At 33.2% G+C, this 20823-nt stretch overlaps 1 protein-coding gene, 1 non-coding gene and 1 pseudogene across 6 annotated transcripts; 1 reads left to right on the top strand and 2 right to left on the bottom strand.

The window, feature by feature from the left end:
- Positions 1 to 5926: 5926 nt before the first annotated feature.
- Positions 5927 to 5998, top strand: TRNAQ-CUG (transfer RNA glutamine (anticodon CUG)). The gene has a single exon. It is a non-coding gene; the product is annotated as a tRNA-Gln (tRNA).
- A 1569-nt stretch (positions 5999 to 7567) lies between these two features.
- Positions 7568 to 8462, bottom strand: LOC132057636 (uncharacterized; annotated as a pseudogene).
- Positions 8463 to 10025: 1563 nt separating this feature from the next.
- On the bottom strand, positions 10026 to 19020 carry LOC132056416 (protein DEFECTIVE IN MERISTEM SILENCING 3-like). 5 transcript variants are annotated; one of them, XR_009414768.1, is made up of 9 exons: positions 18796 to 19020; positions 15347 to 15484; positions 15034 to 15148; positions 14376 to 14613; positions 13125 to 13316; positions 12700 to 13020; positions 11637 to 11973; positions 11016 to 11177; positions 10026 to 10421 (listed from the first exon to the last, which is right to left on the bottom strand). XR_009414768.1 is itself a non-coding variant. In XM_059448607.1 (9 exons), the coding sequence occupies exons 2-9, from the start codon at positions 18835 to 18837 to the stop codon at positions 10377 to 10379; spliced, it is 1314 nt and encodes a 437-aa protein (XP_059304590.1). In that variant the 5' UTR covers positions 18838 to 18899; positions 18936 to 19008; the 3' UTR covers positions 10026 to 10376. The 5 variants fall into 5 exon arrangements, 3 of the variants coding, with proteins under 3 accessions (XP_059304590.1, XP_059304589.1, XP_059304591.1); XR_009414767.1 differs by having other exon boundaries at positions 11751 to 11973; XM_059448607.1 differs by lacking the exon at positions 11016 to 11177 and having other exon boundaries at positions 11751 to 11973; positions 18796 to 18899; positions 18936 to 19008.
- Between the last annotated feature and the right edge of the window lie 1803 nt (positions 19021 to 20823).

Below are 20823 nucleotides of genomic sequence, written 5' to 3'. Positions count from 1 at the left end.
GTGAAAGTACATAATAGTGGTGATAGGTTGCGAAAGTCGTAATTGTATTTTAAAAATTAACAAAATATAGAATAATTAATAATAAATATTATATTTACAAAATACTTGATAAAATATTAAATCAAATGAATTATATTGCAGACTTTTTAGAGCAAATTGGATTGTTGGGAGCAATGTATTTTTATAAAAAAGTTATTTTTTAAATTTTAAAAGCCGCTTTAGTTTCAATTTTATGCGATAAGATAAGTTTGTAATTATTATTTGTTAGAGAATTATGACTTAGATTTCATCTCTAGTGATGAAGTGAGAATACAATATACAAATTAGATTTACTTGAAACCACAAAATTTTTATTTGACTTGCCCGTTGATAATTATTGTCACTATAAAATAGAGTAGTTGTTTCATTTTTTGGTTTCCCACTCGGTGTCTAGTACTCACGTTGGAGGCCGATTATTTCCAAATTCGCGCCGCATAGGGCCCATTTGGAAAAAGCGCTCCCTACCAAGGATTCTTTCATATCCAGAGTCGAACTCGAGATCTCTGGAATTGTTTCATATATTGGTACAGTAAAACTTGGACATTTATATGATAACCCTTAAGGGTCACAATATCCCATAAGTACTACCAAAAAAACTCGAAAAGCAAAGATAGATGGTAATGGATAAATAGCATTTTATATGACTACATGTATTTAAGTATTCATTTTATATTTAATAATAAATGCAAGCAAGAATTTGAGGCATTTTATTAGTTTATGCCGAGATCAATTAAATTATTAATATCTATGTAATAATATAACATATATGAATATTAAATGTAATTAAGGATTTAGGTGGTATTCAATATCTTTATATTTATTTATGAATAAGAATAGCAAAATTCTTAAAAATGCATACTAGATACTAATATATCGTTATCGAACTACTAAAAATGTAATTCGATATTTACTAGTAGTATTTAGTCCAAAAAAAATATATCAATCATTGGTGAAGTAAATACAGCAATGAGCATCCAAACATGTTTTTTTAAGTTCTTTATATTTATTTTTATTAATTTCATTTAACTAAAAATAAATATTCAAATTTTAAGTCAAAATTTGAATAACCACCAAATCTTTTCTTGTGGGGATGAAACTGGAAAGAAAAAAGGGTCAAATCCTCCCAATCACATGACACGATAATGGAACTTTTCTTAAATATGTGAGACATGGCAAATAGTCACTTTTTGAACCGCTGATCAAGCTTTAATTAACATTTGAAAATTAATTAAGTTTTAGCTACCTTTTAATGCGAACTATCATTTGAATGATCATATTCCTAGATTAAAAACACGATTTTTTTAAAAATGTTAATGCAACCTGAAATATAAAGGCTCCAGAAAGTGTTCCTGGAGAGAAAACTAATATGGTTCATACTCCAGGAAAAGTTTAAGATGTGCAGTTCAAATGTTTGAAAAAAAAAATTATGAAACATTTATCAGTTCAAACTCTAAAGTTTGAGTCCACTTTTATAAGTTCAAGCTCTAGATTTTTTATGAAACTCCATGGCAGAATCTTGGAGTTTCAACTGTATAAGTTTAAAATTCAGGACACAATTTGAAAGTTTCACTTATCGAAAATATATTTATAGCAAGGCTTGTTTGAATTCTAGGACACAACCATGGAGTTTCAATTGACGTTAATAGTGAGTTCAAACTTATAATTATATCATTATCTAACTCATAGAATCTCTTTAAAAACTTTCCTACTATTTCACTTTATGGTACTTATTTGAAACTCCGTAATAAATTCCTTTGTTTACACTGCATGAATCGCTCAACTTGGAGTTTGAATATTTTTAAATCCGGCAATTATGCTGGAATTTTATTTGTCAAAGTTTCAAACTTCTGTATTTTGTACTGGATTAGGTGTTCGGGTTTTAGTTAGGGATGTTTTTAAAAATTGATTACTTTCCAATTATATTTGAAATGATAACTAAATTTTAATGTATTGATTATAATTTTTGTATTACTAATCCGTGCGTGTTGTACTTCTATATTTAACGACCTCTAAATGATAGGGAAAAAAGGTTAATCTGTTTAATCTCATTTAGTCCATTACATATCATAAATTGAATTCATTGGGAAAAAACGAAAGGAAGAAAAAAAGTGTTCCTCTCAAATACACGCACATCGCATTATTCCCATTAGATGACTTTTGACAGAACTTACTGAGTAAGCTACATCCTTAATGATAAAGTTAAGATGAAAAAGGATTATACAGTCAAACAACAAAATAGTTTAAAGCTACAGTAAATATTGATTTTAGCCAATAAAATTATTTCATTCAAGCTTAATGGACACAAGCAGCCTCCTTCCAAAATCAAGACTTTTTTAATGAAGAGAACTACTAAATGATTGTGCGGGGCCCGTGTCTTTGTACCCATCTAATGAAAATTACGGCATATTAGTTCTGGCCCAAAGGTTCTACCGGCACAACACAAAGGCAGAAGAGAAATGGTCAAGAAAACTGAGCCTATTTAAGCCAATTAAATCAAGCTGTTATATTTTTGTTTCATGAGGTACAAAAGGCTGCAGCACAAAAAAAAGGGTTAAATATCTGAAATGCCCTTACAGCAGCTGGTTAGCTCCAAGGATAGGTGTGGCAATTGTCATACAGATATTGTTTTTTGTGACTATCAAAGGAAAAGTACAACACCAAGAGCATAGCTGTACAAGCTGATTATGCAAGCACAAAAGTGAAACCCTAAAATGCCCCTGACCATGATTAAATAGGGAGTTCAACTGTCTCTTATAAATATACTAGTTGCGGGAGGCCCCTGCTAAGCCCGGGCCTAACCTCAAAAAAGTAAAATAGCAATTTTAATTGAAGTGTATAATAACAAAATATTGATATAATTTTAGTTTAGTCTCTTTACCCAAATCAACTTAATAATCTTATAAGAATATTATTAAATAATAATTCAAGCACATATATAAAGTAAAAGATTTTTAAATGTGGCTCCAAAGTTGTCTAAATTATACCAACCACAAAAAGTTACGGCTACATTATATGCGTCTCAAATTATCTGTCGCGTTATTTTTACACACCCATTAATAAACTATTAATTTGGAGGAGTAGGAGGAGTTTTACACTTATTAATTTTAAGATATAATACCTCTTCGTTTAATAGTTACTCTATTTATGTGTTATATCTCCACAATTGAGGTGTTTTGTAGTCTTCAAGAACAATTACTATTAAGCGTAAAATTAAAAAGAAGTTGTCATAAAGTGAAAATGAAAAGTAATTTAAAATAACTATTTACTAATCATGACAAATAATTTGAGACGAAGGGAGTACCCATTACTAAGATCAAAAATATTTTAAAGGGATTAAAATCTACGTCATTTTTTTAAATCCTAATTTTTCAATAACTTTTTCTCTCCATTCCCTAAAAAGTTGACTATCTATCAAATTGAAGACACAATAACCAATAAGCTTTTGGCCAGGTGGGAATGCCCTTGAATTGGGCCTTACAAAACGTCTCAAAATGTGCCTTTATTTACTAAATTAGAGTGTGGCAACTGAATCAATATAGAACTGAAAAAGAGGGAAATTAATAAAAGAGGGATTCAAAGTGTCAAAGTGTAAAAGAGGGAAATTAATATATATATATATATATATATATAAATTATTTATATATAGTTATAATATATATATATATATATATATATATATATATAGTAAAATAATTTAATGTGTATCCATTATACTTTGCAATAAATTTGCCCTCGCAACTAGTTTTTGTTCAAATATACCTCTTGTCATAACAGTGGCGGAGCCAGGAATTTCATCAAGGGTGTTCAAGTTGTGCATAAGTACAATTTTTTTTGATGATTGGGTGCACGAAATTTTTTAGAATCAAACTACACAATATTTGTAGAAAAATAATGAATGGGTGCACCGAAATTTTAAAATTAAACTATGCAACATTCGTAATTTTTTTTATAAATGGGTGCACCGAAAATTTAAAATCAAGCAATGCAATATTTAGCTTTAATCAACATTTAAACAGACCAAAAAATTGTTCGTATTTAATTTAACATGAAGTGAAAGGATAGAGCAAAAAAAAAAAAAAAAAAAAAGAAAAGAGAGAGAGAGAGAAAGAAGAGAATTCAATTTAGAATTGAATCACTTTTAGACTTCAAGCTTTCACCGCCTTCAGCGATGGTGACAGTAACAGCGACACAATTACATGTAGAAAGGAAAGCAGAATCAAGAGGGAATTTTCTTTGTAGAGCATTTTAGCTTTCGATTCTAATAGAGTTGTAGATCGCTTTTAGAATTTGCTTATTAATTAACTTTCAATTAAATAATTACTTTTAAGTTTAGATTAGTTAAAAGAAAAAGAAAGTCATAGGTACACCGTTTTGGTTATTCAATTAGGTGTCGGGCTTATATTTTTTAAAAGGAAAAAATTGGGTCTAAGGTCTGTATGAGTGTTCTTTTATGAAAAGTAGGCCATACATAGCCTTAAAACCAATGTGTAATTAATGCAACTAAGAATGGAACCTAAAAAGGCTAAAACAAGAATTAATGCCTCTATAGGAGGATCGAACCTGAGCGTGCTCAGATGAACTCCAAGACTTTCGTTGAACACCCTTCACCACTGGACTAGTGCGGCCAATTATGTCAAGGGTGTTCAAACTGTAAACTATAACCATATAGAATAGGATTTTATCTATATACACGGTATAGTTTTTTGGCAAAGGGTATTCACCTGAACACCCTTGCTACACCTAGCTCCGCCACTATTTCATAATAGAGCCAGAGATACAATTATATGGATAAATTTGGCCATTTTGTCAAAAGTACATGGATAACTTTTCTTTTCTAGAAATATTTTTTTGTTTTTGTTTTTTCATGTAACATCCTTGAAACGACTTATCTTAATTGTCTTTTAAAGTAGTTAAATTTCAATTCTAGATAAAATTCAAATTCATATTGATATAATTTTCGTGAATATAGTAAACTAACCAATACTATAATATTATAAAAATCTTTTATTTTATTAAAATAAAATACTATAGTTGAATCACATATAAAATCTGACAATTTAAATATTCTCTTAGGATAATTTAAATGATTCATCAAGACTCACTAGTTGATTCTTTCTTTCGTCTCGCTAATAATATGTTTAACCCAATTTAGATAAGTTTTTTCTCTAATTTGAGTACTTGCACTTGAATTTTTCACCATATCATTTTCATACAAATTAATATATTCAAATTTGAGACGTTTTTTCAAGTGAAATCTATATTTCTATCAATTATTCAGCTTACGAGAATTTTCACGTTCTTACAAATTGTTACATATTTCCTTCATTACTTATTACTTTTGATTTAAATTGAACTTTGTAAAGCATACAAAGTGTTGCTTATATGTATAAGTTTAGTTATTTTTAGTATACATATATTTCAAGAAAAAAATCGATATTTAATTTGAATTATCTTATAGAATTGAAGCCTAGTTTCTTTAGAAGTCAGTTAAAGTAAGTCATCTTAATAATTTTACTTGAAGAAATATGCGACCAAAGAAAAAAACATATGAATAAGAGAATAAGTTTATTCATGTACTACGAAAAAATGACCAAATTTATCCTTATACTTTGTTCCTATCCTTGGCTCCATAGGACAATGCATATATTTGAACAAAAGACTAGCAACGAGAAAAAATTTAAAAAGTAGATGGTTAAATATAAACTATTATTGAAAGTCAAAAGGTAAATTTTACCGTTTTCAAACTTGAAATCATTTTGCAGTTGCAGTTGATTGAAAATAATGATATACTTTGTTTTTATGTTCGAAAAATAAATAAATAAATTAAAAAAAAAAAAAAAAAACACTCTACTAATATTATTTAATATGTCGAATAACATTAACAAGCGGTTCCATGGTCTAGTGGTCAGGACATTGGACTCTGAATCCAGTAACCCGAGTTCAAGTCTCGGTGGAACCTAACTTTTTATTTATTTACGTTTTGCATATACATTCACTGATTACAGTAATGCTTAGTCACGGGATGCTTTGTGTACCGGATTGTTTTTTTTTTAATTATTTATTATGGTCGAAGTTGACTATCGTGAATTTAGTGAAAGTGAAAGGAATTGAAGCACGTGAGATGTAAGTGGATGTGAGGTTTTTTTTTTTTAAGATAGTCTTATCCACAATCTTGAATTTGGGAATCTATATGCAAAGGTAATTCTTGATCTTTACCTCTTATGAACCCAAATTTTCTTATTTTCGATTGAGCTATAACAAAATATTAACATATATGAATGACGAAGAAAAGATCTCCATTCTTTAGAATACCTAAGATGCATACGTCTGGTTACTTTTCAATTATGTTACAACAATAACAACATACCTAGTGAAATCTCACAAAGTGGTAGTGAAATCTTACGCAAATGGTAGAGAGTACTTCAGAGCTCGATAGCACCCTCGGCATAGGAACAATCAATTCAAAGCAAGACAAAAAAGGAATAACGAACAAACCATGAAAACAGAGTAATACAATAGTCAAAGTACAAGAAATAAAAAATAGTAACAGAAATCGACGAGTAATGATTACAGTAATGCTTAGTCACGGGATGCTTTGTGTACCGGATTTTTTTTTTTTTTATTATTTATTATGGTCGAAGTTGACTATCGTGAATTTAGTGAAAGTGAAAGGAATTGAAGCACGTGAGATGTAAGTGGATGTGAGGTTTTTTTTTTTTTTAAGATAGTCTTATCCACAATCTTGAATTTGGGAATCTATATGCAAAGGTAATTCTTGATCTTTACCTCTTATGAACCCAAATTTTCTTATTTTCGATTGAGCTATAACAAAATATTAACATATATGAATGAAGAAAAGATCTCCATTCTTTAGAATACCTAAGATGCATACGTCCGGTTACTTTTCAATTATGTTACAACAATAACAACATACCTAGTGAAATCTCTACAAAGTGGTATCGGAAAGCGGGTAGAATTTAATTACCTTACTATGGTAGAGAGGTCGTTTCCGATAGACCCTCATAGGAACAATCAATTCAAAGCAAGACAAAAAGGAATAACGAACAAACCATGAAAACAGTAATACAATAGTCAAAGTACAAGAAATAAAAAATAGTAATTAAATCGACGAGTAATGATTACGTAATGCTTAGTCACGGGATGCTTTGTGTGCCGGATTTTTTTTTATTATTTATTATGGTCGAAGTTGACTATCGTGAATTTAGTGAAAGTGAATTGAAGCACGTGAGATGTAAGTGGATGTGAGGTTTTTTTTTTTAAGATAGTCTTATCCACAATCTTGAATTTGGGAATCTATATGCAAAGGTAATTCTTGATCTTTACCTCTTATGAACCCAAATTTTCTTATTTTCGATTGAGCTATAACAAAATATTAACATATATGAATGACGAAGAAAAGATCTCCATTCTTTAGAATACCTAAGATGCATACGTCTGGTTACTTTTCAATTATGTTACAACAATAACAACATACCTAGTGAAATCTCACAAAGTGGTATCTGGAAGGGTAGAATTTACGCAGACCTTACCTCTACCATGGTAGAGAGGCTGTTTCCGATAGACCCTCGGCATAGGAACAATCAATTCAAAGCAAGACAAAAAAGGAATAACGAACAAACCATGAAAACAGAGTAATACAATAGTCAAAGTACAAGAAATAAAAAATAGTAACAGAAATCGACGAGCAAGAAACTACAAGAGTAATACTACGACTATTAGCATGGAAGGATAAGTGTGACAATACTCAACTACCTACTAACCTTCTACTCTAATCTGTGCCCTCCAAAACCGCCTATCAAGGTCGTGTCCTCGGTAAGCCGGGAATGCGCCAAGTCCCGTCTAATCACCTCTCCCCAGTACTTCTTCGGTCTACCTCTACCTCTCCTGAAATCGTACATAGCCAACCTTTTACACCTCCTTATTGGGGCATCCGGGCATCTCCTCTTCACATGTCCGAACCATCTCAGTCACACTTCCCGCATCTTGTCCTCCATCGATGCTACCCCCACTTTGTTTCGGATATCATTATTTCTAATCCTATCCCTCCTAGTATGCCGACACATCTATCGCAACATCCTCATTTCCGCCACTTTCATCTTCTGAAAGTGAGAGTTCTTGACTGGCCAACACTCCGCCCCATACAACTTAGTTGGTCTAACCACCACTTTGTAGAACTTGCCTTCAAGTTTCGGTGGCACCTTCTTGTCACATAAGACTTCTGATGCCAATCTCCACTTCATCCACCCTGCACCAATACAATGTGTGACATCATTATCAATCTCCTCATTTCCTTGAATAATAGACCCAAGATACTTGGAACTTCCTTTCCTTTGGATGGCCTGGGTACCGAGCCTCACCTCCTCTCCAGCCTCAGACGTCACGCCACTAAACTTGCAGTCCAATTACTCTGTCTTGGTCCGACTCAACCTAAATCAAACTCCAGGGTTTGTCTCCAAACCTCCAGCTTAGAGTTAATTCCGCAGCGAGTCTCGTCAATCAAAATTATGTCATCCGCAAATAATATACACCATGGCACCTGATCATTATACTTTTCAATTATGTTAGCCTACGTATTTTGACTAATCATTTGTAAGTTAATAAAGTCTCTTTTTACCCTGAAGTATGCTTTTTCACTAATCTTTTGAAAAGTTTAGTAAAGTCTGGTTCCAGAGGTGACAAGTGCAAAAATAGTCATTTATAGGATTCCTATTTAAAATATAGCCGAAGTTTATAAAGTTTAGATGCCTCAGAATCAACTTCAGACATTTGGTCACCTCAAGGCTCTGGCAAAATCTAACTTCAGACCTCAGTCTTAATTTGAACCTATTTTGAATGCAGTTCTAATTCAGAAATGAGGTCTGATATTAGCTTTGACAGATCCTAACTTCAGACTCGAAGGTCTCAAATTGTTATCATCAACTTCTGCTTTTTCTTCTCTCAATTAATATTGGTGATACTTATTCCTGAAACCTTAGATATACTCGAAGGTCTCAAAGCTTATCATCAACTTCTGCTTTTTCTTCTCCCAATTAATATTGGTGAAACTTATTCCTGAAACCTTAGATATACTGCAAATGAGAAAACAAACACACAGAGATAACCTAAAGAGTGGCAATTGAAAATTGAACATTAATTAAACTAGTGTGACACATTCTTACCGATACTAATTTATTGTCCATTTACAAAATCATGTAGAAAATAAAATATTAAAAGTAAAGAGATTCAAATAATCAAATATTATTATCATATTTTCACATCTTATAAAGCAATATAAATTATACAAGTGTCTGCATGAGTAAGAAGGCCAACTAAAATCAGCTTTATTTTAAATGGTAATCACAAGCGGCTATCTGGTGACAATCCTACCTTGTGGATCTTTTTTTTTTCTGAAGGAGCAGCAAAGGCAATTAGTATTACATGTCAATTCAGTTTCACCAAAATAAAGAAATGATCTAACACGCATCTAATTGACAAGATTGTAAGTGACACTTTATACCCTTTACTCGAAATTAAAATTTCAAAAAGATTTGAAGTGAAATTCAGAAGGGAGTTGATACCCAAGTAAAGATACTCAATGTCACCTTTTAAAAAAATTATATGCTTCGTTTTATAGCCAATACTTGGAAGCCATTCTTCTTTAACCATTGCAAAGCAGGATTATAAAAATATTTTTAATGAGAGGAAACATATTTTAGATTATTATACTTGGACAAAACTCAGTTCCAAACAAGTTGAAACCGAATATATGAATCCTCACTTTTTTCCATTCCTATTAATCTCAAACCAACATTATACATTAGGGAAAATTAATAAATAAATAGTACTAAAAGTTCTCTATATATTTCTATAGAAAGTAGTAAACTATAAAGTAAACGTAATTTGTAGATGTGCATCCAGGGAAAGCATAGCCAGTTTGCTAATTGTAACTAGATAGCAATAACCAATAGTAGGGGCGCTAGTTGCAATTACTGAATTAAATAAAAGTAGCATAAATTTCAACCTTAAGCATCAAGTGAAGTGCAACAACTAACACGATCCTGTACATTGATAGAACATGCTATATCTAAAAGACGGGAAAAGAGAAAAGGGTACTGTCCTGAGTGAACTTACGACTCATCTATGAAAATTGACCTAAACAAGAATCAGACTGGCATAAGACTGCACCCAAATCTGAAATTGAGCCAAACAAGGATGACATAAAACTGCACATATAATCTACGAGGGCATTGTCCAGAATATGAATTAACAGCTCGAGCATTGAATCAACTGATAAAGTTTCCTCCTGTCTAATGTAGAAATGCTTCTCGAATACGCAATCATGATATTGGCGTCGACCGCTCCCCTCCTGCCGGAACCTGAGTCTGCATACACGGCGACAATAGGTCATATACTGAGAGCAAAACTTCATAAGGTACTAGTAGTAAGTAATAGATCCTGTCAAAAGAGAAATATTATGTTACATCCTTTTTTTCATTTTAAAAGGGCGGATAACTTTATTTACCGAAAACAGCATTGAGGGAGATATATGTATGTGGAGTATCGACTGCCGTTCTTGCAACTATTTAATGGATTCTATAAAGAGTTAAAACCATCTTGCATTTTATGCCAAAAAGCTTACAACAATGCAATGGATTCTATAAGGTCCATCAGAGTCAAAATCATAAACATTTAGATTTCGCAAACATGTACATTTTATACTATATACTACCCCTATGCTCTTCATTCAAAACAACTCTGATTTCTTCTTTCCAAACAGGCCAGATGATACACAACGGAACTGTTCTCCAGATCTTCCTAAGTTGCATCCTTAATCTACTAGTAGTCTCCCTTTGGTACCCTTAATATATATTCCACTCATTTCTTTATTCTTTTTGCTCTCGTGAATTTTTACCAGTATTACTAGGAGATTTAACATTTATGCAGATAACATCGCAACAAAATGACTAATTTAATACCTGAACTACTACATTTTCTATTTATCCACTCCTCTTGTAACAAATTACTTCAGCAGAAGTTTACATAAATTAGAACTGTCTTTTACAGTAAGTTCTGCGAAAGATCCTTCCCAAGCTCCCCATTTGTCTTTATCCACAACTTCAGCTATTGCCACTTGAGGACTCCAAATACAAGGAAGCAAATATGTATATACCAAAACTTTACTTGTTATTTAAATATTTCAGTACAAACTTGAAGAAATGTGTTCTCTCCCATCTGTAATGAGGTTAGAATATAAACATCTTCGATTGAAAAAGGATAGTTTTACTGCATCCTAGCAAAAACCATTTCGTCCATTTATCATGAAATTGCTGAAGTCAAACTTACCGCTGTTTTAGCATCTCACTTCCTATATCTCTATATCTTTAGACTGCTCAAAGAAAATATCTATAACTGGCATAACAAACCAAGCACAAGCGTAAAAGTTCCCAGTGAAAAAAATAGCATCTCTTTCCATGCAGAGTTCTCCGCTTGCATGATAAAATGTAAGCATAATTTGCAGTTATCAAATGACATCGTCAATCAATTAAAGCAGGATGTAAGGACACCAAGGATAAAGTTAAAAATGCTCAAGCTTTTACCTAAAACAGCTCAGAGATGAATTTTTATATCGCCTTGGCATCAACAGCACAAACTATTAGGAACAAACCATTGACTAGCATGCATAGTCTAACTAGACACACTCAAGTAATTACCGCTGTGACATAGGATGAGCTATGTGCAAGAAACTTGACAAACTCTTGCTTCTTTATTTCAAAGTTGAACTTTGCTTGGTCCAGGAATGATTGTTCTCTCTGTAAATCTTCCAAAAATCTTTCCCTTTTCCACTTCAGCTCCTTCATCCGGCTCTCAGTATCAAAATAGTTTTCAGGTATATTCGAACTTCTGGAACTCTTTGGAAATTTGATCTCTACTTCCCTTTACACAAAATGTACACGAGAAAGAAAGAACCCAAAAGATTCAGTGATGCAATTAACAAGAAAAATAAAGTGTGCTGCAAACTCAAATACATCCGATGAATAAACATATAAACATATGATTAAGAACAACATGTAGGAGACGGTGAGATTAAGATATTAAATAATTGACAGAAGCCAGTCAGGTAAATCTAAAAATATGTTTGTAGACTCAGAACATGATAACTCCTCCCCAGAAAATTAGATTAAAGGTTATTTTGGTTATTTTTCCTGATTAATTTCTAAAATGTGTTGTAGACTTTTTTTTTTTTTTTTCCCCATTTTAGGATAATGATTCATTAAAGATGCCAATGGTCTGTTAATCATCTTGAAACGAATAAGCAATACAAAGAAATGTAACAACGGCTACCTGTAGAAGCTTTGATGTAGATGTAATGAAAGGAATGGAAGAACATGCAGTCATTCACCATTCTATACAGATTAAAAGAGGAAGTTCGTGTAAGGTTGTACTACTGAACTCCACAAAGGTCAAGCAACATGGTCACAAAATAACACCAGCTTCCAGTTAAGGCGCAAAGTTAGAGATCAAGTATATTACTTGATACTCAAAAAGGAACAAGTTAATAGGCAACCAATCCTTCAGGGTGTCTTCACAAACAAGTTGAATTATGAAAGAAGAAATATATATGAATGAAATATAAACACTACTTAAGATAAGCCTCTTTACCTCTTGCCTAGGACAAATACACCATCACGTTTTATGATCCCACCATCCAAAGATATGGCTCCATCAGTTATAACACGTAGTGCCTGCAACATGTCTGCCCTTGTTTTGTATACTTGCAACCGTGAGAAGAGTTTATAGAAGAGGGTCTCTCTGAGGCCATGACCAGTGCTTGTAGCACAATACAAGTATGCAGTGTCAATATTGATCATATTGACAGCGAAACCAAGAAAACCAGGAGGAGTTTCCCCATTGTCCCATCTTGGCTTCATTAAATCAAGCCTCCTCTGAGGGTCATCAGCAATGAATTCACCAGCGTATGGTCTAAATGATAACCCCCCCAAAAAAAAAAGTAAAAACAAACGAGAGTAAAGAAGTGTTAAAGATATGATCAGCATTTGTGAGAAGAGATCATCATAAACTCAAACCTTAAGTTCCCAAGACAGATTACAAGAAATGGGTCATCCAAATCTCTCCCAATTGCAGCTCCAAGGCCATAAAGACCAGAACTTTTGTTTATAAAACCTTCCTTATCATATGTTTCCAGTGCTTTAAGTCCATCTTGCGTCTTGCAAACAACTGCTAACATGGTTTCTAGCCCCAGAAAATCTGAGAGAAGCCTGGATTTCAGAGATTAAGATACAAATGTCAATCATAATACAGTGAACTTCCATTTATTTTATAAGTACAGTTACTTCCATTATCTGCCTACTTTAAACGCCATGCTTCTGTCATCTTCTATTCTCAAAATGCAGAGAACTATTCTGATTTTTAAGTCCTAAGTCATGACAAGACCTCATTTTAGGCAAAGAGATACTCAATTTCATACACAAAAGAGTCTCCACATGCTAAGGGCTTGTTTGGCAACTAGAACCATTCCTTTCCCTTTTCCCTTAAATCCTACCATCATCAAAATATGTTTCCCTTTTTCCCCTTAGAAAGAAACACAATGATGTTTGGTATATGCTTTGACACTACATAGGCGTGAGACAAAATGTGTGCGGCAAGCACAAATACGTCTTCATCCACCAAAAGAAAAAGAAGAAGAAGAAACTGAATCATCTCATAAAAAAGAAGAGCTGTGATGGACTAAGCCATGAGATGCTTCCACGCTAATCTGCTCCGTGATCTCAAACCATGCATGACTTGATAGATATTTTACAGCTATAAAATAAAAGGCCAAAAAAAAGACAGTGCAAGAGACTAGAGATTTTTTTTTTTAATAAATAAATGTAAGACAGTGCAAGAGACTAGAGAATCCTATTAAAATTCATAGCCCACTCTAATCTCCGAGGATCACCAACAAGTCCTACACATATTCTGATCAAATCTAAAGAAAGCTCATATAATATATATTACATGCAAAACAAACATTCCTTAATGGGAGATGGGTCAGATTTGGACCAGTGCCTTCTGGTGACTCAACACATGAAATCCAGAAGGCCCCTTTCACCATTGGCTATTCAAAGACCAGAACATATCAAACTTTTTGTCTTAAATCTTCACCTTCATGCAGCCACACATTGGCATCTTGATTAGGATTTGGGACTTTATGAACAAATGTTATAATTTCTTAACATGGCTGACTAGAACTACACAGAAAGTGGATTCATAGAGCAGTTTTTGTTTTTGTTCTTGTAGAAAATGCTAGCAATTACTGGATGCTATGTGAAATTAACCTGCTGAGATTGTCGTCGTCAACCTTCCCAAGCAAAGCAGCAATACCCATGACGTCCTTCATCAACGGAATATGAGTAATCTGACTTCCATGATCTGTTTTCAGCCGGCAACAGATGCCAGCTGCGGATTTATCAAGTCTTAAGATTTTTTCACTGGTTTCCTCCTCACTCCACCCATTGGAAGATTCCTTATTTTCAGAATCAGTTCCACATGTTGAATGAATCTTGCCAAGAGAAACTACAACACCCCACAAGCACAAGGAATTAAAATTGAGAAACAGTGAAAAGACCTATGCAAAAAGGGAAAGACAAGAAAATTGAACTGAATGCTATAGTCTACATGGAGTACTTTTAAATAGGCAATACACAGCATTAAACCTATGATCAACATATTAGGCCTCTCTCAGCTCACTCAAACAAGCTGATGGCTGATAGTTTGCGCTACAGGTAATCACGAAATCCATATTTACTTGAAATGTGAAAGACATCCCTTGATATGAAAATCTTACCATGTTTAATTGTTTCCTTCTCATAAAGACAGAATAAAAGCATTACATTCTAGGATACTGCGAGAACAAAATAACTACAGTAACCTTTTAAAATTTTGCACAGGCATTTTACAAGACACCTAATTAACTTGAAAAGATAGAAACAATACCTTGTAAATCCAAAATTGAATCATCCAACTTGTTCTTCTGAGCCTTTAAGAATTTGATATTATCTTCATGGTGTTTAATTTTTAGACCAATCTCCTGCATTGCATCCTCAAGTTTCTGCAGTAATTAAATGATATAGTTATGAATATTGACACATCTATTTCACAATATATTACAGTATCATGTGCATTATCATCTCAAATAATGGCTGTAAGTAGATATATCTATATCTATTATCAAGACCATTGTGCATAGTGCATCCATGAATGATAAAATAAAATAACCGAGGCAGATATCTTTCATAATCTTAACAACCTTGGAATTGCAGACAACTGCCTCAGCAGTTCCATTTTGCATCGTGTCACGATTGCCAGCAAAAACAAACAAATTACTCTGACCTCCTTGATTGAGCGATGGATCATGCACAACTAGTGCCTTAGGACAGATGGGTAGCTGGAAAAAAAAAAACATAAAAGCAAACATCAGTGTGTTAGAGTTGCTTATTAAGAAAAGATTCAATAAGTGTCTATTATAAGGTCCTAGTGTGCCCGCCACATCCGCAGTGTAACGAGTAATAGTAACCCACAAATCGTACTTCAAGCCATTTTTTATCTTTGTTTCATTTAGGAGGAACATACGATATACTTTCCTTCTGAAACTACATAATGAAGCTTGAACATTCAGATTTCCACTACAAGATGCCAAAGTTGCTGCAGCCGATATACTATATAGATGGAAAGAGGCCTAAACTGAGGCTGAGGTTTTAATCTAACAGCCCTCACTTTTAGTAAATTTAGAACACCTGACCAACCATTTGGCAATGGAAGACAAACTTGACTATTTCGGGTACTAGTTCAAATACTGTCGTCAACTTTAACTAATGGAAGTGCTTTGAAGTTAAGTCCCTTAAGGTAGCAGATATAAAACTGAAATTGGTAAAGGGAACTGCAAAGGGATTGATATTATCGTGCTCAGAAAGAAAAGCGGTTCTCAGAGAGGAAAAACTACTCACAAGAGCAATCAACCTGTTTGAAGAGCACAAACAACATAAATATAAAGTGAAAAATGAAATAATAGTAGAACTTCCTTGTAAGGTTGCTAATTGTACATGTCTACAGTATCAAGTATCAATATACTTATCCTTTACCGATCAAAAAATAATATTAGGACTCTCAGGTTTCCACAGTCAATTGCCATGCAGACGAATACCAGCAGACCAACATCCGCCACCAAGACCCTATCTAATAACACCCGAGCAAGTCAGCTAAACCCTTAGCCAACCTCACCACCGCAGCATATCTTGTGAAGAAGATGGCTCTCCCATATCCGAAGTGCAAGCAGTTAAATAAATGGATTAATAAAACCAAATAAAATAAGGCAGGGACTAAATAGTAATCTCAGTTCTTGAATATAGTCCTCATTTATTTCTCAACCACAAGATCATCCCCATTTAACATGCTATATTTTATGAGTAACCTCATTTCACTTGCCATTACCAGGCTTAACGAATTCTAATACATAAAAACTAAATTAAGGACCTTCAATTATGTAATCAGATCCAAAGTTCAAAAGAGCATGTTTGCTCTCATAGATCAAGTTGATTAACTTGAAACTTGATAAAGTTTTGCCTATTAGTTATATCCATGTTGGTTTCCTTCCAATGTGCGGCTCAAAAGAAACACACCTATCGTGCGCATCAAGCCTCTAGTAGTTCTTGAAAATTAATGCACAAGTATAAAGTAACTTGCAGCTTTGTCAAAGGTAATGGAATAATAAAAATTAAACATAATGCTAAAAGTGAACTGCCACATTTAGGCATGGTGAGAGTCCTAACTTTACTGTAAATAGACATGCAAACTCTTTTGTTTGTTTCGTCTTAATTTCAGCTGGCATATCTTCTCAAAACAAGTTGGTGGGCAATCTTTATTCAACTTGGCAACCTCATTAATTCCGCCAGATATTTCTTTTTAATTGCTAAAGAGTAACTTTTATAGATATACCAGCAAAAAGAGAATGTTTGAAGAGGTTGAAACTTACAATCAAAAGAGGAAACTATTACAAGCTATGTAATGAGCTAGTAATATCGACAATAACTGCACAATCATTTACATCCAATTCCACCATGTTATATGAACGCGGATGCCATTATCTAAATTGGGGCTTTGTTGTGGTGTGAGGAGCACGTAACAACCAATAACAAGTCATGCATTGTTTCGACAAAATGGGTGCAACACGCAGATTCTTTGATAAAGTGTGATCTGAAGAATTAAATTAGGTTGTACTGTGAAGATCTGTTATATTAAATGCAAAGGATTTGCGTGGAGGCCGAATCTGCCTATAAATTGACACTATCTTTTGAGTGAAACTACATTAAGATATGGGTTTTTCAGTTATGTTCAGTGTTAGGGTTTGGGTGAAATAATTTTGTTAAAAAGTCTCAGACCTTACATTGTGAGCATTTTGGGACTGTATTATGTGAGGTTATTCAATTACTTGGTCAAAAAAAAAGTGAGGTTATGCTATCTTCTAATGCGTACTGAGATTATTAGAGTGTCATCTATTCTTTACCCTTTGTACCCATCACTGATATAGTGAATTGCTCCTCTCTACTTGTGGACGTAGTTCTAATTGGCCAGTCATGTGAAATGTTTTGCTTTCAGAGTATATTGCTCTTCCATATTCTTTTTTTTATAGAAAAGGTAATTTTATTATAACAACAGCATTAAGCAAGTGCTGAAATATGTGCAGGTGTGCAAAAACCAAAAAGAAGAATCTCTCTCTAATCTTGTAGGGATTCCATGAGGCTAGGTATTGATTCTGCTTCATTTACAAGTCCATCAGATGCAAGCTTGCATTGTTTTCCAGCATATTTCGATTTACTTCTTCCTGAGGCTTCCCAGCCCTCCTCAGTCGAGGGTTATAAAAAAGAACTCTGGCTCTAAAAGGAAAGGGAAGCTAAATATTGAAGTAGCTTGAGAGTTGATATACCAGGCTCGAAAAGAATTGGTGTATTTTTATCAGAGACTTTTTCAAAGATTCAACCCTTAAAGAAAAAGCAGTTCACAGCTCACACGCCCGCTCTTGCTTTGTAAAAATTCCCTTTTCCACTCAATCCTAACATCCTCCTTCCTACGTGATCATGAAGCATATTGAAACAGTTGGATATCGTAAAAATCTCTAACTAAAACCCAATATTCCCTCTATTTCAATTTGTTTGTCTTACTTTCATTTTTAAGCCGTTTAAAAAAGAACCCCTCTTTCCTTTTTTTTTTTTTTTTGCAACTCTTCAATTCCAACTTTCCACATGACATGTACATTTTATATATCTTTAATCTTTGCTTGTCCTTGCGCTGAGGGTCTATCGGAAACAACCTCTCTATCTCCCAAGGCAGGGGCTAAGGTCTGCGTACACTCTATCCTCCCCCAGACCCCATTTTGTGGGATCTCACTAGATATGTTGTTGTTGTTGTTGTTGTTGTTATATATCTTTAATTTAACACCCCAAGATCGAAAAATCTTTCTTTACTTTCTTAAACTCCGTACCAAGTCAAAAACCAGGCAAACAAATCGAAACGGAGAGAGCAACATTTTCTAAAACCTTAAAACCAGCAGCCAAAAGGATCATCAAAATTGACAAAGAATTGTATCAGAACACATGCAAGAGAGCTCTTCAAGATGCCCATTAGCATTAATTAAGTGTTTTTATGATTTATATAACAAAATCAAAGAGGAATAAAAAAAAAAGAAAGAGTGAGAAGTTTGACCTTGTCATTGTCTATTGACATTCTTTGTTGGTCGCCGGACATCCTTGGAGAGAACAAAAATACTCAAAGTGAGTTCTGACAGCAAATGAGAAATGTAGGGCTTGCTGCTTTGGCACTTATATTTATAGGTTCTATATATAGAACTGACTCACACACTCTACACGTGCACAAATCTTTCAAATGTTGACTTACATTTGAATATTGGATTATCCAAATCTTTCCTACTCTACAATCTAGATAGAGGTCAACTAAGACATTTTTATGAGTCCAAGACTCGAATTTTAACTACTCCCTAAGTAACTTTATTTTTCGTTTTTTTTTTTTTACACGCCCTAAATACTCTCTTCGGTTAAAACTAGAGTGTTTATTTAGCCTTTATTATTATTGATTTAAAAAGAGTATTTACATATCAAATCAAGAAAAAATTAATTTAATTCTTTTAAAATTGGCCTTAATAAGTGTTAAGGGATCAAATCTCAACACCTATTATTAGGGATAGTTTAGTCAAATTATTTATTTTTATCTACGAGTTAGTATTTCCTTAAGGGGTGTGAAAATGACTAAGTGAATACTCTTTTTGATCCGGAGAGAATATTAATTAGGAAGGATATCTGACTACTTTGCCTTTATTTATGTCTAATTTATAATCTCTCTCCATTAAATGTTTGCTATATTCATATGTCATACTCATTAATGACAAAATTTTACTAATAGTAAAATGAAAAGAATATAATTAAATGTGTCTTGAACTTCTAAAACGATAAATAATTTGACACAATTATTTTTAGTAATCACGATAAATAATTTGAGATGGAGGGTGTAGTTAATAACTTTATTTTAATTATGATTAATAATCTAATATTTTACTAACAATTTCAATAATTTTATATATTAGATAAATTCAAATCTAGGCTAAAAATTATGGGTTTAAATAAATGCATGAGTCCATGACCATATTATTGGATATGTCGCGCAAATCTTTAGAAAAACATGTTACTCCCTCGAGAAGGAAAGATAGAAAGATGCAATTTAGGTGAGATGTAGTATAGATTTAACTTTCGAGTTACTCATTGAATTAGAGAGATTCGAAAATCACCGTCAAGCATTTATACATTTCTTGACTCTTTTCTGAGAACTAGATAGTGTAATTGCTCCTACTCAATTACACTTAAATTTTTAACTAACGAAATAATTATTTGGCCAAACAAACATGTCAAATAGTATAATTACACCTGATTACATCCAAATTCAATTCCTTTATGGCTTTCCAGACATGTTTTTATAGTACTTGAACACCTTTTTCTAAAGCACAAGAATGAAATACACATAGTTGTACTAGCAAATCATATATTTTTTTAAGGCCAAACCCATCGACAAACATTCATGTCTTTCAGCCTTTTCGACGAAGACCTAAAGTGGCGCTTGTTTCATTTAGACAACCCAGGTGGGTCATTCTATTCCAACTTAGACACTTTTTGCACGTCATTGAGCAAAACTAACACCAGTCGTCTCCCACATGGATTAAGTGGCCAATTAAATTGTGCCAGCTCATTTAAATTGCGCAGACTCAATTAAATTGTGCCAACTTATTTTAATTGTAAATTTACTAATTTGTAAATTCGTGGATGACCATTAAAAATTAGGGCTTTTGGGCTGGTTGGATGTGCAATGAGGTGGCGCCCGCTTTGGTGTTTGTTTTGGTCGCGATAACCGTGCAAAAAGTGCCTGCCGAAATAGGAATGACCCACCCGAAGTGTTTAAATGGAATAAGGGTCACTTAGGTGCTTTCCTTGTGAAAAATTGGACGATCTGTGTGTTTGTCGATGGGTTTGACCTTTTTTTAATTATTATTTACACAATCTTGCTTCTATTTGATCAAATCATGAATTCATTTTGCTTTTTCCGATCATCGAGTTTGATTCACTGGGCTTTCAATTCATGTGACATTATTTTCTTATTCGTCCATTTAAAAAAGAATGACACATTAATTTTATAGCTTCATTTTACTCTTAACGAGAAGTACTTATA

Source organism: Lycium ferocissimum, chromosome 5 (genome assembly GCF_029784015.1).
Source record: "Lycium ferocissimum isolate CSIRO_LF1 chromosome 5, AGI_CSIRO_Lferr_CH_V1, whole genome shotgun sequence".
NCBI classification, from domain to species: Eukaryota; Viridiplantae; Streptophyta; class Magnoliopsida; order Solanales; family Solanaceae; genus Lycium; species Lycium ferocissimum.
This window is presented reverse-complemented; position numbering and strand designations above follow the sequence as displayed.